This window comes from Gambusia affinis, linkage group LG04, assembly GCF_019740435.1.
Source record: "Gambusia affinis linkage group LG04, SWU_Gaff_1.0, whole genome shotgun sequence".
Classification (NCBI taxonomy): domain Eukaryota; kingdom Metazoa; phylum Chordata; class Actinopteri; order Cyprinodontiformes; family Poeciliidae; genus Gambusia; species Gambusia affinis.
In genome coordinates this window covers 13,857,862-13,880,375 of record NC_057871.1, presented here as the reverse complement: position 1 = coordinate 13,880,375, position 22,514 = coordinate 13,857,862, and the positions used below count along the sequence as shown (strand labels likewise).

At 38.0% G+C, this 22,514-nt stretch overlaps 1 protein-coding gene across 2 annotated transcripts; it reads right to left on the bottom strand.

Annotated features, from left to right (window-relative positions):
* Nucleotides 1-460: 460 nt before the first annotated feature.
* Nucleotides 461-21,719, bottom strand: LOC122829494 (protocadherin Fat 4). 2 transcript variants are annotated; one of them, XM_044114089.1, is made up of 30 exons: nt 21,336-21,719; nt 19,633-19,701; nt 19,288-19,451; nt 18,850-18,897; nt 18,671-18,760; nt 17,504-17,590; nt 16,952-17,059; nt 16,741-16,854; nt 16,542-16,635; nt 15,568-15,686; nt 14,486-14,659; nt 14,258-14,386; nt 13,226-13,381; nt 12,956-13,136; nt 11,229-11,362; nt 10,178-11,125; nt 9,839-9,964; nt 8,085-8,336; nt 7,867-7,965; nt 6,929-7,101; nt 6,205-6,356; nt 5,532-5,839; nt 5,335-5,445; nt 4,098-4,289; nt 3,345-3,442; nt 3,110-3,265; nt 2,288-2,479; nt 2,131-2,205; nt 930-972; nt 461-830 (listed from the first exon to the last, which is right to left on the bottom strand). In XM_044114089.1, exons 1-30 carry the CDS (start codon nt 21,415-21,417, stop codon nt 675-677), a joined length of 4,830 nt encoding a protein of 1,609 aa, XP_043970024.1. In that variant the 5' UTR covers nt 21,418-21,719; the 3' UTR covers nt 461-674. The 2 variants fall into 2 exon arrangements, with proteins under 2 accessions (XP_043970024.1, XP_043970025.1); XM_044114090.1 differs by having other exon boundaries at nt 18,671-18,762; nt 18,855-18,897.
* Nucleotides 21,720-22,514: the final 795 nt, after the last annotated feature.

The following is a 22,514-nucleotide window of genomic DNA, read 5'->3' as shown; positions in this document are numbered from 1 at the left end:
ATTAGCATTATATTCTTACAGTGAACATTTTGGAAGGTGAACACCCAAATTACGAAGTTAGAAAGTTAAATAATCACAACTTTACAGTATGTAAATGTTCTCCATTTTAAATAAAGTATTTTTTTTTATTATTTCCGAACGTCTTCAGAAACAAAATGTTCACAAAACATCTGCAAATAGCTGTTTTCCAATGTTACGGTTTCTATTCTTTTTTTTTTTTTTTTTACACTAATCTTATAGAGAAATTGTTGGAATCTTTATAAAAGCTATAAAATGTGATTTAGTGAACTTAAATATACCATATAATAATATAAAAGATCTTGAAAGTGAAGCAGCAAACTTTGTGAAAAAGCTACATTTTTTTGTCTCTCCAAACATTTGGTCGTAAATATTCTGAACTCAAAACATTTAGGATTTTACCTCCATGTTAAAGTCGACTGAGACCAAAGTTGGACTCGTATAAATAAAATAGACTTTTATTAAGTAGATTTGTACAGTCATTAACAAAGAACTTCAATCACATTCATGTTGGGAATCTTTGCTGAAATTTAACTAGACAGAAACAAAGGTGCCTGAAGATGATAATAAATTAGGACATTTTAAAGACACAGAGGTCAATTAAAAATAAAACTGATGATTATTCTGGTGTGTAAAGGTTTACAGAAATGTTTGGATCAGAGAGCAGAGGTGTGGCTCTCATCGCTCTCGCTGTTATTGTGTCGTCTCACTCCCAGACTGTCTTTGTTTGACGCCCGGTCCTTATCGGCCCGTCTTTCCCAGTAAGCTGTGTCTTTGTCTTCTGCCCCACTTTTATGCGCATTCACAGGAAACTGAAACACAAACTGCTGGTCAGCCTCTCGTTTAAACTTTTGACTTGATCAAATATTTTAGTTAAACATCTTAAAGAGTGAAGATTTATTTGTTTCTACCTGCAGACCAGGATTTGTGGAGGGTGTCTGGAAATTCATGTTCCTGAAATGCAACAAAACATCTCAGTTAAAAACATTTTTTTAATTTATTTTGTTGTTTGTTTGATAGGAATAGATACAAGAACCAGATCAAGACAATCTGATGCCTGCATCACGGTGTACACAGTATAGCCATTGCTAATTGCAACAGCCGTGCCTACAATACGACGGTGTATTTGGATATTGTAGATAAAAAAGAAAAAGAAAAAAGGAGCAAATTTCCGCTAAAAAAACTGAATTTCTGAGATTGAAAGGATGAAAATTTGCCAGGAAGAACCCAGAAATTTTGAGATTAACCTAAAAATGTTTCTAAAAAACTTGGAAATTTCTGAGTTTCGTAAGTCAAAAATTTGCAAGAAGATATTCTTAGATTACTCTCAAAGATTTTTGAGAAAAAACATGAATATTTTTATGTTTTAAAAGTCAAACATTTTCCACTTTTGAACCTCAGAAATTTCAAAAGTGAAAAGCTCAGCCCTTTCTGCTTGATTAAAAATCAACACAATGTAGGCTTAACCTGCTGGCTATTGTTTGGACTAATCTTGTAATAACTCGACGGCAAAAGGCGCTTAACATTCATTACATTTATTTTACAGAATTTGAACAGGGTGATGCTAAATCCATCCCACTACAGGAGTTTTTGGGCAGAATATATTTACAGACGAAGAAAGTTTTGTCTTAACTCCAAAATGTATATACTTTTGTAAATATTTTGTTTAATTACTTCAGGGCCACTGTAGACAGAAAAAAAAGAGTACCGTACATTTCCGGCAAAAAAGATTTTTCTAGAAAATCTTTTAGATTAATCTCAGAATTTCAGGTCTTTGCTGGAAATGTTCAACTTTTGGAGATTAGAAATTTACTTGTTTTGCTTGAAACTTTTTGAGATTAATCTCAAACTTTCATTGCTTTTTGCTGGAGATTTTCAACTTTTGGAGCTCAGAAATTTACTTTTTATCTGGAAATCTTTTTAGATAATTCTAAAAAAAAGTGTTTTTTGGTGAAAATTTGCAGCTTTTTTATATATTTATCCACTGTGTCCATAATCTTGCGTTGTAGCTGTTGTTTTTTGAGTCAGGATGCTCCAGTTAATGATTAATCAATCACTAAATTAGTTAACAATTATTTCAATAATCTTTTCATCACAATTAATCCTACTTACGTGTAACCTTCAGCTTTCCGGTTGATGTCAAAGCTCTCTCTGTCAGAAGCCTTTTGCTTCCTACTGGTCTTGACACTAATGGCAAACAAGAATCATACAGATTTACCAGTTTGAGTTATTCACCAAACAAGAAACCACAAAGCAGTCTGAGGCTCACCTGATGAATAAAGCCAAGAAAACAATCAGTGCCACGAACGTCAGGCCCAACAAAACCCCCAGAACGATGACTACAGTCTGGTCTGCCGAACTCCCTGAGCTCGGAGAGTTTGTCTCTACGTCAAAATGAATCTCGTTCCCAAACACCACGGCCAGCTCCGCTTTCACCTTTTCAGACTCGCTCTGCAGCTTCCTGGTAAATCAAACAGACAAGTTAAAACTTTAAAGGGGATCTATTATACTTATATTTTTCCTGTTTTTAAAATTCCATTTGGATTTCTACTGCTTCTAAAAACAAATCAAGCAGTTAAAAAAAAAACACCCAGCCATTTTTTTTGGCAAAACATCACAGTCCGCCACCTAGCAACCCAAGCTGAGCTCCAAGACGTTCAGTCAGCTGGTTTCATCGCTTTATGTGCTGTGCAATGGCTGCTGGAGAAGGCAAGGGTTTTGTTGCCGGCTTGTCATCCAAGAACCACTTTTTGCATTCTTGTTGCTTGTACAGGAGGCTCTACTTCTGCTTTTCAAAGACATCTGCAGCCACTTTTATGTGCGAATGGAAACCTTGAGTTGTAAGGGGGGGGCCAGCAGCTTATTTGGACTTAAAGTGACAAGAGGCTCTAAAACATCTCAAAATAGTCAGAACTGAGGAGACTAAAATCTGATTATTTAAGAATAATTTTGTTTAAAAATTGTAATGCACATGTATAGCCCAAAAACCTATCCTAATCTGGTCAAGGAAGCAATGTACCATCTAAGATGTTACATCACATTTACTATGTTCCAAAAAGTTCCATGTTTGAGTCAAAAATTAAACTCCTACTTTGCGACTTCCTGAGGTTCAACAGCTCCATCGTCATCAAGAGCGACGAAGCTGACCAGAGTCTTGACCGAAGCCCTCAGCATTCGGCTTTCTTCTCCACCAGAGCTCCACACCTGGATTATGTTCACCGTCCAGCCCAGAGTTTTACCTAAAGCCCTGAGAGAAAACAAATCCACGATATGACAACAGGAATGGATGAAACACATCAGAAAATAAACTTTATTCATGAACGTACTCCTCCAGCTCTGGAATCTTCCTCTCCACAATGTTAGCCGGCTGATTTATAGAGATGGTCGTCACGTCGCTGCTGCTGGCGCTGCCCTGAACCACAACCTGCAACAGGAAAGGACGATCGAAAGCGATTTAGTTACGCTGCAAGAGTCATACAGATGTATAACAATGCAAACAGAATAATGACAAGCTATATAGCAGAAAAAGTGAATTCCTCTGCCACAAGTAACATCGTTTTGCAGTATTCCAGCATCTTCTCTTCCTCTTTAGTTTACGACTTGGGGATCTGTAGAATTCACCTGGTGAAACAACAACTAGCCAACCAACCGACCAACCAACCGACCAAACAACTGACCTGGTCACTCAGTCTTAGGCACTATGCCTCAAACGTGGCTGTGAATAAAACCCTTGGGGATCAATAGCCTTCACCTCCAAAAAACCAACCAGCCAACCAACCAACCCCTTCATGCAGTCTTAGGAACTATGCCTCAAATGTTGCACGACTACGGGTCACGGGGATCAGTATCCTTCAACCAGCCACCAGCCAACCCCTTCATTCAGTTTTTGGCACTATGCCTCAAATGTGCCAAAGACTGAATGACTCACAAAGACTCACAAAGCTCCTGAGGATCAGCCTCCACCACCAACCAAATATAATGCAGGCGCTGTATTTCAAATGTCCCTGTGACATAAAGCTTTGGGGATCATTAATATTCACATTCAACCAAACAACTAACATTCAGTTTTAGGCGCTTACCTTTACTGTGGTTGTAGCAGAAAGTCCATGGGGATCTGTGGCCTTCACCTCCATTGTGATGGTTTTTCCCCCCAGATCTGCTGCTGACACCACAAACAGCAGACCTGAAGTCGGCTCCACGTCAAAGGAGGAGCTTTCTCCTGACAGACTGTAGACCAGACGACTGTTGTCTCCGACATCAGGGTCCGAGGCCTGAGGGTGGGCAGAAAGATAGAAACAAAGCTCCTTGATGGTGCTGTAGAAGATGCATTATAATGAAGCTAATTTTTCAGATTAAAATTATCTTTTGAAAATAAACTTTAAGCAGGCATTAAATGCACTTTTAAACAAACACAGATTTCTGTGTTGATCTGATTTAATGCTCTAAAGTCGTGTGTTAATGAGCTTTAAGTGATAAATCATCAAAAATATCAGAAATTAAAGCTTAAAAACATCAATCTGTGTGTTATTAATCTATATAATGTGCTCAATAGCTGACTGCTGCATCCTTGGTGCACAAAGGAGCGTTATAATAGATCCTTCCTCCCAGAAACTCTTAGACTATAAACACCACTAGTTCCAACAAACTCAATGAGAGTTTACATCCCTCATGGTATTTATACATTTTCTTCACTTCTATGTAGTATGATGGTTTTAATTACAAATTTCTGATAATTATTGAGTCGGTAAGTAATATTTCATTGAATTCAGAGAAGGGATAGGATTAAATAAGTGTTATTCACATTCATTTTCAAATGGAAAAATGTGCTAAGCTATTTATTTTGTTCATGTTTTCTCTTGTCCTTCTGATTGCTCGCTTTCTTGTTTTTAAAAAACTGTTTGAAATAAATAAGTATTTCTTGTTGCTGTTGTCTAGGCACAATTGTAGATGGACTTTTTTAAAAATAACTTTTACTAACTGTACAGTATTATCTCTTATGCTGTAAATTTACAATAAGTTTCTTATTCTTATTTTCTGCTTGTAGAGTTTTTTTACCCGAGTGTTGTGGTTTGTTATTCCTACGTTGTTCACGATATTTAGTGTTATAGAAACGACGAGCTTCCTTCACATTCCTGACAATGTGACTGCAGATTGTTGACACATTAACCACTTTAATGGAAGGAAGGTTTCAGGTCAAAGTACACAGCCATGTGTTTATGGCCTTTACAGGAACTGTTCCTGCAATCTCACTGGGTGGAGATAAACATGTTCAGAAGCACATTTCCCAACCAGCTGATGGGAGCTGGGTGTGTTTACCTTCACTTGGATGACTGGGGTTTTGTACGGAGAGATGCTGAACACAGAGGCTTCATAATCGTCCGAGGAGAACTCTGGCGGCTCGTTTACGTCCTCCACCTGAATTCTGACCTGAGAGATGCAGAAAGTCCATTTTGTTGGTATGAAAGCAACAATGAAGACAGTTTGTGATGATAGATGTGTGATGATGTTGTTACCAGAGCCACTGCTGATGTGGGAGGCGTCCGCGTGTCCACAGCCTCCACTTCCAGGATGTACCACTCCTGCTCCTCCCTGTCCAGCTGTTTTGTGGTAAAGATGGTACCACTGCCGTTGATGGAGAACAGGTCTTTGTGTGTTCTCAGTTCGTAGGAAACCTCGTACAGGTCACTTCCTGAGGAGGCGAAGACCTGCCCCACAGTGACCCCCGGATTCTGGTTCTCTTTCAGGCTGAAGTTGTAGGAGGAGCTCAGGAACGCCACGCCTTCCACCAGACTGGCGATCCTGATGTTCACCACCACACGAGCTGCACAGATACCGTCATTCAGCCTTTTAAATATTCACACGTTGCATTGGTCTGAGAACAATACACTAATTTAACAAATGTTCATGCATAAAACATAAGACCAACTTTATTTTAATTACACATATGAGTAACTCATTGAGCCATTAGGAATAAATAAATTAGGAATAAATAAATAAATAATCATTACATTTGTAATCACACTAAATGTGATCACAAATGTGTTACAAATAATCACTTAAGTTTCTAAGAAGCAATCTTTTTTTGGAAGGGGATTATGGCCATGGGGGAAAAAAAAAGACTTTAAAGAATTTTCATTTAACAGCGTTTTGCAATTATTATTTTTCCACCTCAGTCAATATTCTGACCTGTGGCGCTGAGCGGAGGTTTGCCATGATCTGTGGCCTCGGCCGTCAGAACCAGTCTGGTGTCTTCTGTTACATCAGCAAGGTCAGAGGTCAGCGTCACTTCTCCTGTTTCACTGTCTAAGGCCAAATGTGGCGAATCTCCTTCAGAGAAACTGAAACCAGAAATTATGAGAAAAGCTGCCTGATTAGTTGATTTATTTGATTTGAGACGAGTATATTTTAAATACATTGGTGTGTTTGAGTGATTGAAATACAGGAATTTCATAAGCATAAACACCAGTTTAAATCTGCCTCAATTTGTTACGATAATAGTGCAAACTTTGTCATTTTATTTGAATTTTATGTGACAAATAAAGTAGTACATAGTTGTCCAATGGATGACAAATATGAGGGTTTCAACATTTTTTACAGATAAAACCCTAAAAATGCAACATGGATTTTGTACTTATTGAGGCAACACTTTAGTTAAGTCTTCAGTGGTATGTCTCTACCAGCTTTATATGTCAAGACATTGAAGTTTTTCCTCAATCTCCACTGCAAAATAACTCAAACTCAATCATATTGGATGGACTGTGTCAATTTTCAGCCTTGGCAAAGATTCTCAATTTGATTTTACGAAGTATTAATGTTAAAAACAAAAAAGATCCCATTACATCAACTTTGTCTGTTACTATAGATCTCTGTAAACTGCAGTTTGTGGTGGTAATGTGAGTTTTGAGCGAACCTGTAGGTGATAAGCGAGTTGTTTCCGATGTCTTTGTCGGTGGCTCTGAGCGTCAGCAGCAGCTTCCCCTTCTCTGCGTCTTTCACCAGGATGCTGGAGTCGTAGCTGCTGGAGCTGAACTCGGGTTTGTTGTCGTTGATGTCCGTGATGCTCACTCTGATGGTGGTGATGTTCTAGAACGCAAGGTTTGACTTAAAACATTGTTTTGCAAACAAATGTGCGGAAAAACGTTGCTTTAAAGGGGACCTTTTACGTAAAATTCACATTTTGCAAGTTTTTGTTCATTCATTCAGGTCTCTTTCTAATAATTAAAAAACACAACCAGTGGTTTTATATCATGTTTTTAATGTCTGGAAAATGAGGTATTTCAAAAACTTCCTGATTGTTTCGTCTCATTCCATGGGACCCAATGCTCCAGAACATTTGGAACATTATGCGTTGCACAATGGCTGCTGGAAGAGACAAGTGTTTTGTCGTTGACTTATCCACTTTCTGGATTCTTGTTGGTTGTGCAGGAGGCTCTACTTATGCTCTTCTAAGATGTACGTTTGCATAACTAAGCATCTGTCTGCAGCCATTTTTAGGTGTAAGTGTAAATGTTGAGTTAGTGGGCGTGGCCAGAAGAATCTTGTCTGGATTGAAAGTGACAAGACGCCATAAAATGACTCATTCTGATAGGAGCTCAAAACAGGCAGAACTGACCAGATTAAAATCTCATTACGTAAGAAAGATTGTAAACATAAAATGTCATAAACATGTTTTGCATGGGCCATGTACCATACAAAACATGTTCAAGGAGGCATAATAAGTCACCTTTAAGTGCTATTATTAGATTTAATGAATTCTCTGAATTATTCCTACTACTCTCTGTAATAAAACCAAATACTAAAGACATTTAAAGGGAAATAAAAAGGTTAGCTGCAGGGTTTTTTTTTTACCTCTCTCTGTGGGCTGCCTTTGTCTGAAGCCTTCAGAACCAGGTCGTACGTTTCCGTGTTTTCCCGATCCAAAGAACCAACAACCAACAGCATCCCATCCTGCAAAACAAACATGACTTCAAGATCCACGCAGCAAAACTCTCTGTCAGTTCACTATTAGGAAAGAAAACAATGCTGGTTTTACTTCACTAAATATGAACCAAACTTTTCTGGCTCACCTCTCTGAAACTGAAAATGGGGTGAGGTGGACTGAGTGAGACGGTGACCTCTCCATTCAGACCGATATCTGCGTCTGTGGGCTGGATGGTGAAAATTTCTCCGGGGTTTTCCGCTGAATATTCGCCCTCCGGGATCTCCAAGGGATACGGGATGTTCGGGAACTGAGGGGTGTTGTCGTTATAGTCCAGGACGGTGATGTTGAGCTGAGCCGTGGCGCTCAGGCCGTCAGTGGGCTGATCCACAGCCACAACCTGAAACAGGAAGGATTTACAGCTCAAAACACAATAAACAATAAATCAATTAATCATACGATAAATTAAAATATGCACAATAATTTCCATTTGGACAACAAAGAGATGCTGCATTTCATATTGTTGAAAAGCCGCCATTTTGAGAAACGCTGCAAACATTTGACAGCCAGAACGAAGTAGTTAGTCTGCAACTTTGGTTACAGAGACGTCATAATTCATTTTAATTATTGTTTTTTTTCCGTTTGTTTTCTTGGTTATTTTGGATTTTTAAAATGTTTTTCTGTTCCAGTGTTAAATGTTCTTTAGAAATTAACACTTTTTGGATCTTTGAGTGACTCACATTATTATGCCATTATTATTATATTAGTTGAAAATGGTCTCAAAATGATAATATTATTGTTTATTGCAATAATTTCTAAGACAATTTGTCGTCTTTATATCTCACGCTAAAATTTACTGTGACCTATTTTTGCTTCAAAGAACAAAAAATGTTTGAGCTGCTGAGATATATTGACTTGTAAATATTTAACTTTATGCTTATCAGCATTCTTAGGTCCATTTATAACAAACGGCTAACGACAGCCAAGCACTTTATGGATATAAAGCCGTCTGTGATAAACATTCCTCTGTTCTTCATCCAAACAGGGCGGGGAAACGTCGATCTCTAACCGTCGTTTATGTCCTGTTGCAATCAACTCAGATATCATGTGGAAAATGACGTCAAATTTCTCTTGGACATGGAACAAAAAAACAAACAAAACACTTAATCTGAACTACATGTTAATGTGGTTTAGATGTATATGTACATGTATGTATATATGTATATGTTGGTTGGTTAATCCAAAACTTAACCTCTGAGATCTAAAATGGTGTATTAGGGCTATTTTAGATAATAAAAATAAAGAGGAGTAAATTTCCACCAGAAAACTCAGAAATGTTGAGAATAATCTCAGACATTTCCTAGAAAAAACAAGAAGATTTCTGAGTTTGAAAAGTGGAAAATTTGATAGAAAAAAGCTAAAAAATTTCACATTGTTCTCAGAAATTTTCAAGAAGAAAATGTGGAAATTTTTGAGTTTCAAAAGTCAAAGGTTTTTAGGAGAAATTTACTCCTCCTTTCCTTCTCCATTTCCGATAGCCCTGAAACGCCGTCGTAGATTCATAAGGTAACGTTGCAGCCAGGTTCTACTTTTCAAATGCTTTGGATTGACCAACCAACTCTGTCGATTGGAGCACTGGAGCAAACCGGTGTGCAAACATAATGCTATAAAAGGAGGAAATTTCCCATGACCTCAGACAAGAAACTGTTGCTAAATATTTTAAACAAATCATCCTAACAAGTCAAAAGAAGATTGAAAAAGTGAAATCAAACCATGCGACGCTGAGAGAAATGATAAAAACCAAATCCTCCATCTGAGAAACATACATTTTTCCTACGACACAAACAGCGAAACCAAAACACAGAAAATATAATCATGTTGGACAGAATGATACTTGCTTACCTGCAGCATGTAGCTGTCCTTCGTCTCTCTGTCCAGAGTTTTGTCTTTCTTTAGTGAAACTACTCCTTGATTGTTAATGTCAAAAGTATCACTGGTGTAAATGAAGTGGCCGTTGGAGAATCCGTCCTGCACAGGAAGAAATGTTTGTTAAATAACCAAGATGGACCAGAATAAAGCATTGAGCAATTTAAAAAAATGTAAAGGTAATAAATAAATACCTTCACACTTTCTTAGATGTAACTGTCACAGAGTGAATGATTTTGTAAAGTCTTTTTTTTTTTTGCCTTAAGGTTGCAAAGTACTCAGGATTTAGCGTAACATTGATGTCCTGTGCCTCACCTCATCCATGTCGGTGACCTCCAGTGTGAGGATGGATGCACCGCTGGCCAGGTTCTCAGAGATCGCCTCATCGTAGCGCTCCTTGCTGAACTTTGGAGGATTGTTGTTGACATCCTTCACCTTCACCACCACAGATCCATTACCGACCAGAGAGGGCGACCCTCCATCTGACGCCTGAACGCTCAGGGTGAACTCTTTGACCTCGCTGTAGTTCAGAGATTGGACCAGCTTCAGGATCCCGCTGGAGGCCTCCAGCTGAAAAACTGCAGGCTCAGACGACGGACTCTGTCCTGAGATGCTGTAGGTGACTCTCCCATTCGCTCCTTCATCCGGATCTTCAGCTGACAGCGTCAGGAGGCTCGTACCCACTGCCTCGGTTTCAGAGACTTCCAGCTGGTACTCCGGTTGTGAGAACTTCGGGGTGTTATCGTTGATGTCGGTTACTTGGAGTGCCAGCGTGGCGGTGGCGGACCTGGCAGGGCGACCCTGATCTTCAGCCACCACCAGCAGCTCGTACGCCGCTGTGGTCTCCCTGTCGAGCGCACCAACCAGGCTCACCATCCCGGACACCGGGTCGATGAAGAACCGCCCCTCCCCTCCCCTCAGGGAGTATCTGATCTCCTTGTTGAAGCCACTGTCTTTGTCTGTGGCTACGACTTCGGTAATGTTGGATCCCACCTCTGTGTCCTCTGGGACAGACCCTGAGACAGAACTGGAGGCGAAAACAGGGCTGTTGTCGTTGATGTCAGTGACCTGAACCTCAACGACCGCCGTGTCAGTGGTGGCGCCGTCGCTGATGGAGATTCCCACTGAGTAGTTGTGTGGGCCGTCATCGCGGTCAAGCTTCACTGTGGTTTTGACTTCACCAGCAAGGGAAATGGAGAACTTATCAGCTTCTGTTGTAACTTGAATGGTCACGGGCTCAGAAGAAATCGAGAGGAAGTTCACCTGAAACCAACGAGGAAACAATTAGGAGGCTAAACTGATTTTACTTTTGCAAAAAAACCTGCAAAAAATACTCATAGTTCTTTTGCAGTAGTATGTAACTTACCTTCACAATCAGAGCTCCTGGTTCCTGCTCCTCTTCTACGGCGCCTTGGTAGAGTTTTTGTAGAAACTGAGGATTCGAGTTACCTGGAGCGCGAATGATCACCTGTGCTGAGGTGGAACGGGATATGGTACCTCCTGAAGGAGAAGTGGACATAAACAGAAATGTTATGCAATGAGTCCGATTGATTTCCGTTTTTATCATCATGCCTCTTCTGAGCAAATACATTTTTAAAGTAACCAAATGCAGGGAGGCAGAAAGTCTTCCTGTCATCAGGAAGCGTTCTGACCCAGAAATAAACTGTTTCATAAATCTACAGCCACATGATTTACAACTATCTGGAATAACAGTTTTATAACCTCTATAAATTGGATAAAATGTGTGTGGAAAGTTAGAAGGATAAATATACTTTATGTATCTTGTAGTCCTAAGATTTCCTGTTCTCGTTTCTCTACTTTATTTCCTCTATAAAGCTCGTTTCTTAAACGATTAGGAAAAAATTTGTCCACTTGACAGAATGCAGCGCAACAGGAACGCTGTAGTAGATATGCCAGGCCACTGGGTGGCGCTATAACACTGCGGCAGAACGGCACCATGTTTATTATTTGTGAGAGTGAAACACATGTGGGTTACAAAAAAGATGCGTCTCACATGTACAAACTGGAACACAACGGAGCATTAGGGCCATTGTAAAATTAATTTTAAAAATGGTAAACATCAGTAAAAAACAATTCTGAAATTTTGAGAAAAATGTAAAACATTTTCTAGAAAAAACGTGAATTTTCCTGAGTTTTGAAAGTAAAAAAGTGTTTGGCTATTGAAACTGAGAAATTTGTATGTTTTTTCATACTGAGCATTGTTCAAGGAGGCCAGTCTCTACAAATAAACACATTGTTGCTTTGTACAAGCTGGCATGATGTGAAAAAGAGTTTCCATGTAATAAAAAATCATGGTACAGCTTGATACAGCTGAAAAACCAGCTCATCCTAGCACAAAAACATTTTTCATAATTCAAAATTGGCATGTTTTCATTGAGTAAGCCTTCCACAATAAGGAATCAATCAATTAATCTCATTATTAATTAAAATGAGTGATAATTTCCATTCTGATTACTTATATTTTTAAATTTTGTTTACAGAAACATCATAATGTATTTTATTTATGATTTCAGTTTTAAGTGGTTGTAATTTCCATTTTATTTATCGTCTTTGGTTGTTGTGTTTTACTTTGAATATCTAATTTATCTTCCAGGTCCAGCGTTAAATGTTCTCTACAAAGTCATAATTTATTAGCGTTTGAGAGGATGAACTTGCATTAGCATTCAATATAAATATATTGTTTGAAAATAGTGGCAACATAACAATATCGTTTATCGCAATAATTAGTGTAACAATTTATCGTCCAGCTAAATGAGTTATTGTGAAAAGCCCACTATTAAGCAAATTTATTTTTGTAATTCCCATTTTATGGTCAGTGGAAACAGATAATGTCTCCTTCATCTCCACCTCAGTATGTGTAGCTTCCTGTTCTCACTGTTCCTCACTATTTCCTTTAATTACTCTGCTTGTTTCCTGTTCCTCGTTCCATGTTTGAGTCTTCCAGCAGTCAGAAGTTTTCTTTTGTTTAAGACTTTCCTCTCCTTGCATATATATCTGCACTTTGGTTCTCCATTGAACACCAAACATGTCACTTAAAAGTTGGTTCTGATTGGTTTAATTCATACCGCCTACCGTCTCTGGCAGTGATGTAGAGAGGAAACTCCAGCACCCGGTTTTCCTCCAGAGGAATGATTTTAGCCAGACTGATCTCTCCGGTGCTAGCATCGATGGAAAAGTATCCGTCATTGTTCCCGAAAGTGATGGAATATTGGATTTCCCCGTTCTTTCCATCATCAAGGTCCTCTGCCTCAACCTGTAAAGTCAACAACAAAGTCATCAGTGTGTAATCTATCAAATGTTCAGTTTTTTTTAATATAAATAAATCATAAATCCCTTCCTCACCTTGACAACCAGCATTCCCACTGTCTGATTTTTAAACACCTGTCCTTCATACATGCTGCTGGTGAATATTGGGCTGTTGTCGTTCTCATCCAGGAGGTTAACGGTGACTTGAGCTGTTGTAATTTGATTGGGAACCTCTGTCTCCTTCGCTTCAATCTTCAAATTGGGAAAAAAAAACAATACAAATACACTGTATTCACCCCTGATCACGAGCTAAAACTAAATGTCACAATTTAGGGTTTATAAATCTCTAGTTTCTAGTGCAAATATTTTAGTACCAGGGCTGGGCAATAAATCAATAACAGCATATATAGAGATAGATACATGATCAATATCAGAAGATAATACGTTCAATTATTTGACTGAACTCCAATCCAGAACAGCAGAGCATTCTGGGGGATGTAGGAAATGCTTCAGCCGCTCAACATCTCATGGCCAGCTCAGCGAGGTGGAATCAACTAACTTACTTACTCTTTGGTTACCTAGCAACAGAGTAACTTGTGCAGCAACAGTTTCAGGTTTCACTACTGTTCATCATAACTGCTTAAAAATAAAAAGCAATGGCGTGGAGTTAAAAGAGAAAATTAGTTCAACAGCTCGAGAGGAAACTGTGATAAAACAGGAAGAGTCACACCACAAGTTTGGCAAACAAAATCAAATCAATAATTATTGCTATCAACATATGTTAGTACACTTTAAATAAGACAAAACTAACTCACAAGTAACTTTTCAGCAAGAAATAAGAGATTTTTTTTAAGGAAATAATTGCTAAATATTGATCAAGAGTGCTGGTTCTACTGGCAGATTATTTCACTCAGAACAAGAAATTTTTGTTGTAAGTGAAATAATGTGCCATTGGAACTAGTACTTTTTAATCTATATTACTAAATTATTGACTTAAAGCAGCTCCTACATCTTGCTGAAAAGTTCCCTGTAAGTTAGTTTTGTCCTATTTCATATGCACTAAGGTATTTGCACTAGAAACTAGACAAAAATACTTTTCCGGTGTAACTAGTGGAAAATTCTCTTCACCTGGAATACAAATGTCTCGGTGACCTCTCGGTCCAGAACTTCAGGGTTTATGACTCGGACCGTCCCATCAGGGCTGATGGAGAAGGAGGTTGATTCTGGGAGAATTTGCAAAGTTCCCACGAATCCTCCCTGAGGAACGATTGGCAAGAACAGAAGAGAAATTAAATCATATACTTTGCCTTAATGTGATTAAGAGTAAAGCCCAGTTGTTCTGTCAGTAAAGTCCACCTGGTCCTTATCCGTGACGGCAGCTTTGAACACGACGGTATTAGCGGGAGAGTTTTCCAGAAGGGAGACGTTGTAGCTCGACTGATCGAACTCTGGAGCATTGTCGTTCACGTCTTCCACCGTGACGGACACCACAGCATCAGCCGTCTTCAGGGGGTCGTCTGTCTGGGCCGCCTGCAGACACACAGTCATCTTTCATACACACTGAGCTCAAAGCTACAGTGTCATGGTTTCCTCAACTAATGTTATATTTTTATTGTAGGGATGCACGATATATTGACACCAACATCGCTATCGGACAATATTGGTAATTTTTTAACATATCGGTATTGGGACGTAAGTAAAACTGGGCCGATATTTACAACTAATATCTCTTTCCATCTTGTTCCAGTCTGTTTCTGGTGGCTTTTATTCCCCCAACGGTGCCAAAACAGTAGAAAAAATATAAAATATCGGTAAATATCGATTATCAGTCAAAACGGTTATATTAATATCGGCCCAGATTTTCATATCGGTGCATCCCTAATACAGTATATACAGTTGGAAGCAGAAGTTTACATACACTCAAAAAAACACCAAATGTTCTAGTTACTAGAGCAAATATTTTAGTACACTTGAAGTAAAACAAAACTAACTTACGAGTAACTTTTCAGCAAGATATAGAAGCTTGTTTTAAGTCAATAATTTTTTAATATTGATCAGAAAGTTCTAGTTCCACTGCAGATCATTTCACTTATAAAATAGAAAAAAATGTCGTTATAAGTGCGTTCTACTGGCAGATTATTTCAGAGTTCAAATGCAGCAGAAATGTATGGAAACAATTTTAGAGACATTAATAAATAAATATCTGACATATTCTTTTCTTGTTATTGTGGAATTTGGCAAATAGAAATAATTTTGGTAACTGACTGACCTAAAACAAGAGAAGTTTTGTTTGATTTTACTTCAGAAAGGGTACAAAGAGTATTTGTGTCTTTTTATTTGGTGTATGTAAACTTCTGTCTTCAGCTGTACACTTGTAATATCGCTAATGATCGAGTTTTCTTCATTTTCTTCCAGAGGCTGGGAATAAACGATAATACCTTGATGTTGACAGAGATTTCACTGCTGACCATTTCCTCCCTGTCAAACGACGTCACCACAGATAGAGCTCCGGTGTTGGCGTCGATGTTGAAGTTTGCTTGGTACTCGGCAGGAGAGACTGAACAAACATACATATTTTTAAATGTACATGACTGATCAATATACTCAGTCTCTGTTTTATGGTGAACATTTTATATGTTCACTGTTCACTGTTGGAGGTGAACAGTTCACCAACTGTTCACCTCCAAATCCGAGGCCATGGTCTTGAGCCGGAAAAGGGTAGAGTGCCTTCTCCTGGTCAGGGGGGGGGTGTCCTGCCCCAAGTGGAGGAGTTCAAGTATCTCGGGATCTTGTTCACGAATGAGGGAAGAAGGGAGCGGGAGATCGACAGGCGGATTGGTGCAGCGTCTGCCGTCAAGCGGGCGCTGTACCGGTCCGTCGTGGTGAAGAGAGAGCTGAGCCAAAAAGCGAAGCTCTCAATTTACCGGTCGATCTACGTTCCCACCCTCATCTATGGTCATGAGCTTTGGGTCATGACTGAAAGAACGAGATCACGGATAGAAGCGGCCGAAAGGGGTTTTCTCCATAGGGTGGCTGGGCTCTCCCTTAGAGATAGGGTGAGAAGCTCAGTCATCAAGGAGGGACTCAGAGTAGAGCCGCTGCTCCTTCACGTCGAGAGGGGCCAGTTGAGGTGGCTCGGGCATCTGGTCAGGATGCCTCCTGGATGCCTCCCTGGTGAGGTGTTCCGGGCACGTCCCACCGGGAGGAGGTCCTGGGGAAGACCCAGGACACGCTGGAGGGACTATGTCTCTGGGCTGGCCTGGGAACGCCTTGGGATTCCTCTGGAGGAGCGGGTGGAAGTGGCTGGGGAGAGGGGAGTCTGGGCCTCCCTTCTGAAGCTGCTACCCCCGCGACCCGACCCCGGATAAGCGGAAGAAGATGGATGGATGTCTGAACTGCAGGTTTTCTGTACCTGAAGTGATGCTGTATGTTATCGTCATGTTGATTCCAGTGTCTCCATCTTGGGCCTTTATTGGTTCTGGTTTTATTTCACTGAGAACCCCGTCCTGAAACAAAGTCAGTCTGTTCTTCAGAGCAAATCTTTCAGTTTGAAATAAATTTCTGCTTTACACACACAGAAAATGAGTTAAAACTCAGTAAATGAGACTCACCTGGTTCTCTGGAACAGCAGCCTGGTAGAGACTGTGGCTGAAAAGGGGATTTAAGTTATCAAAGTCTTCTACAATGATCTCAACAGAGGTTGTGTCATTGTTTCCACCACTGTCCTGCAACAACAGAAACAAAGAAAGGGATGGCATATTTATGATGGAGTTAAATAAATCAGACTGTATAAATATGTTGTATCACTGTGTGTGTTCTTACCTTGGCAGTGACAATAAAATTGTACTTTGGTACTACGTTGTAGTTCAGACGCCTCATTAAGATAAACGCCCCGGAGTTTGTTAAGGAAAAGTCTGCTGTTTCTGGAGTCTAGAAGGAGAACGATGACATCAGCATTCAGTGATATGCAGAACATTTGTAGAAAACCAAAACATACTTAGCATTTAATGCACTTAATAGGCTTAATTATCATACAATTAGAATGGAAAATACAATGATTTGATAGTAAATGGCATGTTTTTCAGATCTACAGAGCTATAAAACACTAATCATTGCAAAGAAGTTAGTGTCAAATGTTTGTGCAGCAAAAAGTTTCATTCGTAGCGTTACATTTTAATAAAAAGTTTCCAGAGGTCATCAGAGATCAACTTGAACCCCAACAAAATCAACAAAATCAAACGATTACATTTGTGTAGCTAAGATTAATGTAGTATAGCTGGTGTCAACCTCACCAGATTTTCTGAAATACTGGTCTCACTTGTAAACAGTAGTCGACTTAAATAGTTACAGTTATTTAACTTTCAGAGTTCTTACATAGGTGTATGTCAGGAGGTTGAATTCAGGTGTGTTGTCTGCATCCACAGCTGTCACTCGCAGAACCTCCGAGTTCACAGCTTGAATCTGAAAAACAACGATATACCATCAGCACTGTTTACCAAGAGACACAACCATTCAATTAGTCTCCAAAATTTTACCAAATTTAGTTCACGAATGAGATTTTAGATCACAAAAACAATCTACTTCAAAGATAAGAAAGACTGCAGCACAAACTGAAAAAAGTGTCAAGTCTGGTATTTAAAAAGGGAAAGTTTGTAAACTGTTTAATAATCAAAACTGTTTAGTATGTAGATGTTTTTTATTTGAGTAAGTTTCTTTTCTGTCTCCTTGATACTTGGAAAAACAGATCCATCTTATACACAGAAAAACAATCATATCTTTCCACTTACAGACAGATATTTTAAAAAAACTTCTTCCTACTGAAATAAAAATCTTACCAAATATTTTTGTCAAATTTCTAGTTAAATATCTTAGTACACTTCAAATGATAAAGCTAAATTGAAGTAACTTTTTAGCAAAGTGCAGGTGCTTCAGTTATGTAAAAATTACTTGATATTAATTTTAAAAGTACTAGATCCACTGGCAGATTATTTCACTTAAAACATGTAAAAATATCTTGTTATGCGTGACATAATCTGCTAGTGGAACTAGTACTTTTTAAAATTAATATTAAGGAATTATGAACTTGAACGAGCTCCAATTTCTTGTTGAAAAATTACTTGTAAGCAAACAACTATCTTAACTTTAGTTAAGATATTTGCACTGGAAACTAGACCAAAAGTACTTGGTAAGATTTTGTGTTTTTGCAGTGATGCTCATTATCCTGAGCATGCAAATGGTGACTGTGGGAAGGAATGACTCCTTTTAACAGAAATGAACTTTAAGCACAATATTTTTGGATTTCTTTAAGGCAGCATGTTTTAAAAATATGCAAAATTGTTTAATCCTGGTATGAAAAAGGGAAGAGAGGACAGAGAGATTGGGTGCCTTCTATTTATTTGAGAAAGGCTGAAGAGTGAAACAGAAAGTTGGAGGTTTATTTTGACATTGAATGATTCATCACCATCGATTTTATTTCTGCTCATCACCTGATTCCTTAATGTTGCAGATGGTTTATTGTTCATTTCCAAGAGATCAACTTACCTCTGAAACAGTTTGAGAATAAAACTTCTTATTAAATACTGGACTGTTGTCATTGATATCATTGATTTTCAGCCTGCGGGAGTTTTTGTACTGTAAAAATAAAAACAGAAAGTGACGGGATTTAGTTGTTATTCAATCAGTTTGCAATGTTTTCTCCATAATTTTGGAATTTCACCCACCTTATTAGCATTGTCACAGACTATACCGTAGTACAAGACTCCATCACTCTACAACACAAAAACACAGCGGACTTTAGTTCTGCTGCGACATGTTAGCATAAATGAAGTTGGACAACTCAGTGAAGAAAAAATGTGAATTAAACACAAATATTCAGCAAACAAATCAATCAATCAATCAATCAATCAATCAATCAATCAATCAATCAATCAATCAATCAATCAATCAATCAATCAATCAATCAATCAATCAATCAATCAATCAATCAATCAATCAATCAATCAATCAATCAATCAATCAATCAATCAAATTTTATTTGTATAGCACATTTCAGCAGCAAGGCATTTCAAAGTGCTTTACATCAAATCAAACACAAAAACACAATGCAACATAAATATGTTTAAATATTGATTCAGGTACAATAAAGTGGGGGAGCTTACCATACTGAGGACGTCGGCGTCAAGCGGCTTCTTGGTGCGAACAGTCGCTGTGGTTTCCCCTGTTGTGAAGCTCAACTCCACAAACTGAAGATGATCAGGAAAACTCTCAGACTCCAGCATCACACTAGTACCAGCTGGGATACCGGACACCAGCTCCACGTCACCTGCAGCAGCAAAAAATTATCTGATGAACTTACATTTCCTCATGAATTGATTAATTCCAGTTAGCAATAAATGATCTGTTTGTGTGGTACATAATACAGAAAAGGCATGCTCAACAGAGGAAGTCAGTGTTAATTGATCTATTTCTAATCTTAATTAAATGAGTTGTTTTTATCACATTACCTGTATATCCTTCGTCCACAGGACCCAGATGTACAGTGCCAGCTGAACCACAGTTTATGGTGGTGTTACCTGCAGAAACAGAATTAACTTTAAGGAAATCTGCAGAATGACATCATTCACGTTTTTTAGCAATTTTCAGAGAGGAAAAATTGCTTTTCTGATAATAATAATCTATTCCACAGATTCAAGATTCTTTATTGTCATATTATATATGCTACTAAAATCTTATAAATTACTGGAAATACTGATAACAATCCAATAATGATAATCTAATGATCAGAGTTGGGTAGTGACTGGTCACATTTACTCATTTATATTTACTTGAGTAACTTTTTGGAATAAATGTCTGAATATGAGCCCTTTTATTACGCTGTATATATCTTTACATAACTGTATATTTTTTAGTTCCAGTAATATTTCTTTTCATCTGCCTGAGTAGATAATAATAAAACTGTGCTCATGGGAGGATTAAACAGATTGTTTTCTAAAAGACGGTAGATGTGTTCAGTGAAAACATTTGAAACGTATAAAATCCTTCTCTCAAACTTAAAAAGTGAGCTCTTGATATTTGGCATTTTAATTTCTGCATGCACTGGCATAAACTCTGTGATGAAATCTGAGCAATGTGTTGGACACCTGGAAAAAAAACTGTTAACAAAACTATCAATCTTCTCAAGCGGATTTAGATCCGATACCAACATTCACCTTGGAATTGATATTATCGATATTTAAACAACCAGCCCTAATAAAAATATGAAATTAAGTTGTCAAGGTCCCTGATTAGACACATACAAGATATGCTAAGAGTCATGAATACATAAAATAAGTCATAAAACTAAGAACAATGAAGGCACTGACAGAGATAATAAACATAGATGACTTCTGCATAACAGTTACTTTGTACAATCACAGACGTGATATTTCTAGTAAACCTTTTGGTAAACCACAGTCTGTTTTACCAATTTGGGTAGTAAATACAACTTTCTGTAAAAGTTTGGGTAACATTTTAATGAGGCTTGATTTAGGGTTCTAATCTAAACTGAAGTAATCACCTTGCTTCCCCACAAGGTGGCGACATTGGCAATATTAACCAAATTAAAATGGAAAAGAAGAAGATTGCGAACATCCACAAAGAAATCCTATGTAAAGGATCCTCTGAAAACTGTTTTACTTTGACATAATTTATTTATCGAGCTGACATTTTAAATAGAAACAGATTCGGGAAAAAGCTAAATGGAGAAGAAATAAATATTCCTCCATAGAAGTTGCTCATTTACCCTCAAGGTGTAATTTGGATATTTTTCTGTTCTTTCTCGGTTGTGAAGGGCTTAAAGTTGGATTGTAGGTTTTGGTTTTTGGGGCTACACCAGAACAAAATGATGAAAATTAAATATTAAACATTTTGTTGAACATACAGAGACAGTAATAAAAGTGGAAGGTGTGGATTTTGAACCATGGACCCAACAGATAAGGAGCGACGTCTTCTCTTCAGAGCTGAAGCGTACTAAACTAAAAGCTCCTTTTCTTATCCTAGACAAAAACAAATCCATCAAACATCTCAGAGCGCTTTCTGAGAGTGGACAATTTATCGTAAGAATTAAATTTAAATAGTAGAGGTTCATATTTTCTACAACAAAACTGCTTTATTACACTGTTGGCTCTGGTTTTCTGCTTACAGAAGAACATATTCCACCTGTACTCACCAATTGGACTTCCAGTAACGACATGGATCCAAACAGAGACAACTAGAGCGACGCATGTCCGACTCCAACCAGCGCCGTCCATGTTGGTCCCGTTGTGTTTCCCCAGTGAACTGAACTGATCAGCTGAACCACAGGCGCTATGGACGATACGCAGTTTCCCTCACCCTCCTTCCAACCAATCATCTTTTATGACAGGCTGTAAAATGTTCCTGTGATGTTGGACAGTATCAAAGATCAAGGAACGCAGAGTTTCATTTCCCCTGTACAGAGTTTACAGCCTGGCTGAAACTAGCTGTTAGCTCGGCCCGAGCTGCTGTACTTTTGTTTTATGTTCCAGATATGATCCAATGTGAGTTTAGATATTTTAATTTGTGGGTTTTTCCTGATTCCTCCTATGAGAGCATTGCTTCGACAATGTCTTAGAGGCCTTGTAGATAAAAAAGGAGTACAATTATGCAAAACAATTCTGAAGGTTTGAGAATAATCTAAGAAATTTTCTAGAACAAACAAGAAAATTTCCTAGCTCCAAAAATAAAAAGAAAAAAAAAACTGAGAATTTTTTTTGACATTTTTAGATTAATATCAGAAATTTTCTTGAAAATACAAGGAAATTTCTAAGTTTCTAAAGTTGAATATTTTTGATTTTTGAAACTCAAAATATTTATATAATGAGAATTTTTTTTGTAACTTTTTGAGCTCCAACTTTTCTTGGTTTTTGAAAAAAAAATTTGAGATGAATCTAAGATTTATTTTTGATTTTGTTCTTGCAAACTTCTGACTTTTCACGTACAAAAACCTCCTTGTTTTTCTAAGAAATTACGAGATTATTCTAATTCTAATCTGAGTTGTTTTTTTATGTGTAAAATCTCTTACAGAGAAGTTACAAAGGTTAAAGTGATCTCATTAGGAAGGTATGAGTCAAGAGAAGAAATATTCCACACCAATATATATTCACGTACTTTGGCACAATAAACACAGTCATGGAATAACAGTGATAATACTAATAGGATTTCAGTTTTAGCTTTATTTTTTCTGTTGTGTGTAATCATAGTAAATGACTAGAAAAGCATATTAATTTAAATTATTTTCAAAAATGTCTCCATTCCCACTCAGTGTTTCATGAATGTGATTTTCTCCTCATCTACCTAAAGTTCTTGTTAATATATAGTGGTATTTTAT

Bases quoted from the DNA above. Each gene is read 5' to 3' on its own strand.
- LOC122829494 (XM_044114089.1), bottom strand. From the start codon at position 21,417: ATGGACGGCGCTGGTTGGAGTCGGACATGCGTCGCTCTAGTTGTCTCT. The intron at 18,761-18,849 runs GTGGGTGAAATT...TTATTTTTACAG, and splicing joins TCTGTGACAATGCTAATAAG to TACAAAAACTCCCGCAGGCT. The intron at 14,387-14,485 runs GTGGACTTTACT...ATCGTTCCTCAG, and splicing joins CCGTCACGGATAAGGACCAG to GGAGGATTCGTGGGAACTTT.